Genomic DNA, 6000 nt, shown 5'->3' with positions numbered 1-6000 from the left:
TATGGATCTAATGAAAACTTTATCCTATTACTCCTCACTTGATTATGTCAACTCTTGTGTACACATTATAAAAATCTCCCAATTAGTACACTCCTGTCTGAGGACACTGAGCCGCGTGATACTGCACATTGATTGGGGTGCCCAATCTATAAGACAACAAATAAAGGCCACATATGAAACTTGTCAGGAGCACAAAGGCCATACTGAATCTGAGTACACATATTCAAATAAAAATGCACACAACACCATGTGCTCATACTTGCCTTTCTTGAATGATGAATGGAAATTGCTTGGAGTAATTCAGCCCTGCAGCTGGCTGGATTTTTTTTTACTATGACTGCAAGGTGAGGACAGCATGGCCAGAAGCTGCATTTTAGAACTTCACTAGTCACACTTTGGGGATCCAAAATCTACCCACAAAGTTCTGCTTTTCCTTCTTCTTGCCCCAGAAAGGTGTCCCATGCCTATCTATTTCCTAATGCTACACATGGGCCCCAATTCTGCTCTGGGATGCAAGCACACAGTTCCCACTGAGTCCAGTGGAAACTGCATAAGTTCATGTGGGGGCAGATTCTTGTCCTGTTCATTTTTGTTTTTATAGCCAGGGGTCTTGTAGGAATACCAAACCTGGTCATTTTACAGATAAAAGGAAGTATAGTATTCACTGAATATATATAGCCACATACAATATGTTCATCAGCATGAACACACATATATATGCATATTTTCAGAAATGATCTCCTTGTTAGAAGCATTAACCTTTTCCTTAATATGGATCTTATGAAATTTCTTTGTTTCCAGTTATATCTTCTATATTCAAAAATAAAGTTGTGTGGTTAGGTTTGTCAGTTTATCAAGAGGGGGGATAAGAGACCAGTATTCATTTTCACCTTTAAAAAAAAGTGATTTGCAATCAGACAGCTTGGTTTTGAGATTTGTGCTTATGGGAAGGGAGATGGGAAGGAGAGTATGTTTTCTATGCAACAGCCCCAGGGGTGATCAAATCCAGCAATGCTCACCCCCTTACATGCATGAAGGCCAATTCAAAATTGCTTGGACATCCTTCTCCTCACTCTCCCCCATCAAAATACTTAACGTAAAAAATTGTTACATGTTACAGCACAAGATACTACAGTTGATGCTTTTTCAAAGGAGGTGTGAAAATGCATTTACATTGTTTGTCAGAAACCTGTAATATCAAAAATTATATTCAGTAAATCACCTCAAACTCTCTCTGAAAATGCATTCTACAAAAGAATGTTGGGAGTTACAAAATCATCATTATCCTAGTTACAGCTTTGTTACTTTACAGCTGTAACTTTTCCCCCCTTCCAGAATTGATTCTAGGGAAACTCCATCATAAAAACAGATTAAAACAAAAATTTCTACTATATTTCACAAGACATGCTGCTCCAGATATGAAATGACTATTTGTTGCTTAGATAAAGTATAACATTTATTTTATAAAACAATCAATCTAGTTTTACCAGGCACATTTGAACAGTGAAAAATCCATGAGATTTTTAAGGTGGTTGTGCAGAAATCCAGTATTATCTCCCCCTTCAAGATGCAAAAGACATGTGGTGAAAGAATCACTACATATTAGCTGGATTTTGTCTTAAAAATTCTGACTGTTGTGAATTTAACACCCTTTGTGAAAAAATCCAAAGGCTTTGTGCAAGTCAGGGCTTAAGTCTAACGTTTGCCTTAAAAAAAAAAAAAAAAAAAAAAGTGGAAGTCAATTTGGTGCTCACAAAAACGAGGGACTAAATGACATGGCTTCCTCCATACAACTCTGTCATTGCACTTCTGTGTTGCCAGGCTTCAACCTACCTTGAGTAGATCGGACAGTGAATTGTGCCAAGGAGCATTGTGGTTTTGTGACATACAACATGGGAACTATGATAAAAGTAAAGCTCATGCTCATGTGTGATGTGATATCAAATATGAACTTCAGTTTCTAAAAGTGAAAGACTAGTGTACTAAACCCAAAGCGTCACCTAGCCAGTGAACAGATAAAAAGGTTAGAGCAATACGGAAAGCCTCAGGAGTTGGCAATTTCAAGTGAACTGTGCTAGTTCCAATTTTACACTGTTATTTGCCAAGTAAACAACCCCCCATTAAGTTGTACAGAATTAAAGTAGCTCTCTTCACTTCAAATGTAAAACTCTGAATCCTAAAATAGTGACTCCACTGTCAGTGGAATAAAAGCCATTCTGGGCAATTTTAGATTTAGGTATGGAAGATAGAAAGAGCAATATAGTGAACCATGTCTGAATAGGCAAAATAGAGGTTTGGTAGGAATTAAGTCATTTGAGTGCAAGAGGACTGAAAAACTAAAAATAATTGTGTTTATAAAAGGAATGAGGGACATAGTTTCAGAGAAGGATATACCCTGTATCCCAAACTCAGAGAGATGCAGAGCAGCCAAACAAAGGAACCAGATCAGTTTCTTTTAACACGGTAACAACTACTCAATAATTACATTATTTTTTTCAACATTATGTTCATCCTATTAATTACTTTTGTTAGGTGAAAAACTATCATAAATGTTGTTCAAAGCACACTGCAACAGAGGTGTCTGTTCCCAGAAAAAAAGGCTCCTTTTACATTCTGAAGGAAAAGTGCCAGATATTAAAACCTAGTGACCATATTCTAAGGGTACGTCTTCACTTACATCCGGGTCCGGATGTAAGCAATCGATTTTCTGAGTTCGATTTATCGCGTCTGGTTAAGACGCGATAAATCGATCCCGGATCGATCCCGGAAGTGCCCCGGATCGATCCCGGAAGTGCTCGTCTTCGACGCTGGTACTCCAGCTCGGCGAGCGGAGTACGCAGCATCGACGGGGGAGCCTTCCTGCCGCGTCTGGACCGCGGTAACGTCGGACTAAGGTACTTCGAATTCAGCTACGTTATTAACGTAGCTGAATTTGCGTACCTTAGTCCGAAGTGGGGGGGTTAGTGTAGACCAGCCCTAAGCTCCTGATGCATTACAGTGAACATATTTCCACAACTACGGACTAGAAAGTGACCATGTCCTCCAACACTGAGACTTAGGGAATGACCTCTGTTTCTACTGGTAGTGACATGAACAACTGAATGTAGTGTGCTTTATATTCTCCTTTCTACAATTTTCCACAGTGTGTGTCCTCTGATAATTCAGAATTGCATTCAATCATATTTGGGTGTAACTTTGTGATTTTATCTGGAAGTTAGGCTAGTATACCAATGTCAGTTGATAAAGGTTGTGCGTTTTTTTTGTTTTTTGTTTTTAAATCTCATATCAGTGTCCCTCTTGTAATTAGCTAGCCTTTTGTTAATTGTCTGCTTTACAGGATCGAGAAGGGTACAGTAATTTAGTAGGCACATTACTCAGGTGCCAATGAGCCAGAAAACTGCAGCAAAAGTCAACATTGCAGCAAGTAACTTTACAGTACAGTACATGAATGGTTTATTAAAATGTGTATACATTTCCTAAATTATTGCCTAATGCTCCAGAAGGCAGTATTTACCAAACACTGAAGCCTCAAAATGGCACAAGCCCATTTATCACCATCCTGGAATGTGTTAAAACTGGTTGGTCTGAACATGAAGAGGAGCCACATTTGGGGTGGAACACAGCATTGATCGAACACAACACAAACATCCGTTCTTCAGTCCACCTCTCTCTGGATGAGATTCACTACGCCACAGGAGTAATCTGACACAGCACATGAGTTAAACCGAAACAGAAACAATCATCATAAATACCGAGCAAAGTGGACCTACCAGAGCAGTTACACTTCTGGGATGAACTGTAAGTGGTGCCGATTTCATGAAGTACTACAATTTGGTTTAATTTTTTTTTCTTTTTTTAAAAAAAGTGCTTTCTCCATGGATCAATGCTCCACCTACAGTTCCAAGCATTATTACAGGTTTTTATTGTTTAAATGACAGACTTCCCCCTTAACATACCCTTCATTGCATTTGCCATGTGTTTCTTTCTGTGGTGTTAAAAAATATCAGATCAGGCAAATCCCAAGGGACAGTTTACATTTGTGTTTTGTTTCTGCAGATCTCCATCACAGATGGAATTTTTGCTAGTCATTTCTTGGAACCAATCCATTAGCAGGAAAAATAAGAGCAGAGAAAATAAATCCCATGTGATAGAGGAGGAGGAATGGAGAATCAATAAACAAGCAGAATCAGTTTTCCACTGGGGTTGGATTTGCTAAGGGCTGGCTCACAATGACTTGCACCACATAATCCTTCGGGATTTTCAGCTCCTCCAGTTTCATTTTGTCTGCGAGCGGCCTGCCTGAGAAGAACCAGCGCTGGCTGCTGGGCTCCACTCCTTCCACCGTATGCAGTCGCCTCTTCATGTGATATACCGTGTCCATACTGCGGACCATAAGTTTGAGGTCTTTGCCTGTTGAGAGGCGCAAGCGAAGCTGGCATTCATGCCCAGAATTGGGTGGTGGATCGGGAATATCTAGAGTCTCCAGGTCTCCCTTCTCCTCTATCATATTGATAGGTGGGGCCAGGCAGTAGACTGGAAGCTGGTATCTGTTGCCCAGTTCATCGTAGCACTCTGTAAGAGCACCTTTGGGAGACAGAGGAAAAACCAGTATAAATAAATGCATTTTACACTTAAATCAAACTGGTGGTAACCACAAAAACATTTGTTCTTGTTCATTAGAAAAATGGTAGACTGCATTATATGCATGTGATTAAAATTACAGAAAGTTTTGGATAGATGTTACACTATTATAGGCCTGAAATTTCACAAGTTAGAATCCCTTTTTCTCCCAAGCCCCTTGATGGTGCCCACCCCAATGAGAACAAAAATACATTTCAGCATTCAGCGTTAAAGCAACAAGGAAACTGGTTTACAGTCTTGGATAAGGAGTTCTCTCACTACTGATGTTGTAAGTGAGGTTCGACAACTCAGGAATTATAACTTACATTTACAAAGCTATTAATAAGAATCACAGCGTGTACACTGCAAGACACGCTTCTCACCATGAGACTTTCAAGAATTACACTAGAAAAATGTGGCAGAGCTACATTTTTAGCAATAAAGTTTTCAGTTAAAGTAAGTTAAAGCGAGAATTCAAGCCTGACTACCTATGTCACATATCACATTCATGCAGTTTGTCAGGAAAATGAGATGCAGTGGAAGCTAGCCTTTGATTTCCTAAATCAGAGCAGAAATCCGTTCTCAGTCAGTGGAGTTAAAAAGCATACATTTGCATACCAAGGAAATGCTGCAACGTTGTCTTGCATTTACCTGCTTGTAATGAATTTTCTCATTCTTGCCCCTAGATGGGGCACATACACTTGCAAGATTATCCATCTTTTTGTAGTTACAAATGTTTGAAGATGAGCCAAGTCCCTGAGCTACAGAATATTTTAAAAACTCTTTGACTCTGCAGTTTTGCACACGCCATCCCAACTGTTCCCCATTAGAAATTAAGGCCTTTTCTAGTTGGAGGCTTTTTTCATGCTGACAGTGAATTGTCTTAAACGTCGCTGTTTGGTTGATCAGCAAAAATTACTGCAACATGAAATTATAACTTGGGGACATACTGCATAGCTCTTTCATTTCATTCTAAGAGTTGCATCTGATGCTGAGAATCACTTTCTTTGAAACAGAAACCTACACATTCTTTTTAAATATTCTGTTTTTTAAAAAGACATGTTTAGCTCATTCCTCACCAACATAAATTAAACATACAATGAGCATTGACTGATTAAAATATAAATGTCCCAAAAGCTGTCACATATCAGGACTTTCATCTCTACTTGTGTGACCAGCAACAATCATTATTCTGTGGGTTTCATAAGAAATCCAGAGGAATATGGTTTTCCCGCAGCAAAGTAAGTTTTTAAAAAGCGAACAAAACATGAAAGAATGATGTATGGAGTAGACTTAAACTTCTATGAAAAATGGAGCACTTCTAGTAATCAGTCAAGTGAAGTTGTCCTGAACTCAAATATTATCCAGTGATAGTTGTGT

At 39.0% G+C, this 6000-nt stretch overlaps 1 protein-coding gene across 1 annotated transcript in view; it reads right to left on the bottom strand.

Annotated features, from left to right (window-relative positions):
• Positions 1-4186: 4186 nt before the first annotated feature.
• Positions 4187-6000, bottom strand: part of UBTD2 (ubiquitin domain containing 2) — a 125397-nt gene continuing 123583 nt past the window's right edge. The window contains exon 3 of the mRNA XM_065410084.1: positions 4187-4584. Coding sequence (XP_065266156.1) covers positions 4187-4584 — 398 coding nt within the window. The remainder of the gene's footprint in view (positions 4585-6000) is intronic.

The sequence above is a fragment of the Emys orbicularis genome, chromosome 8 (assembly GCF_028017835.1).
Source record: "Emys orbicularis isolate rEmyOrb1 chromosome 8, rEmyOrb1.hap1, whole genome shotgun sequence".
Lineage (NCBI taxonomy): Eukaryota > Metazoa > Chordata > Testudines > Emydidae > Emys > Emys orbicularis.
The sequence above is the reverse complement of the archived record's forward strand: the minus strand, read 5'-3'. Positions and strand labels throughout refer to the sequence as shown.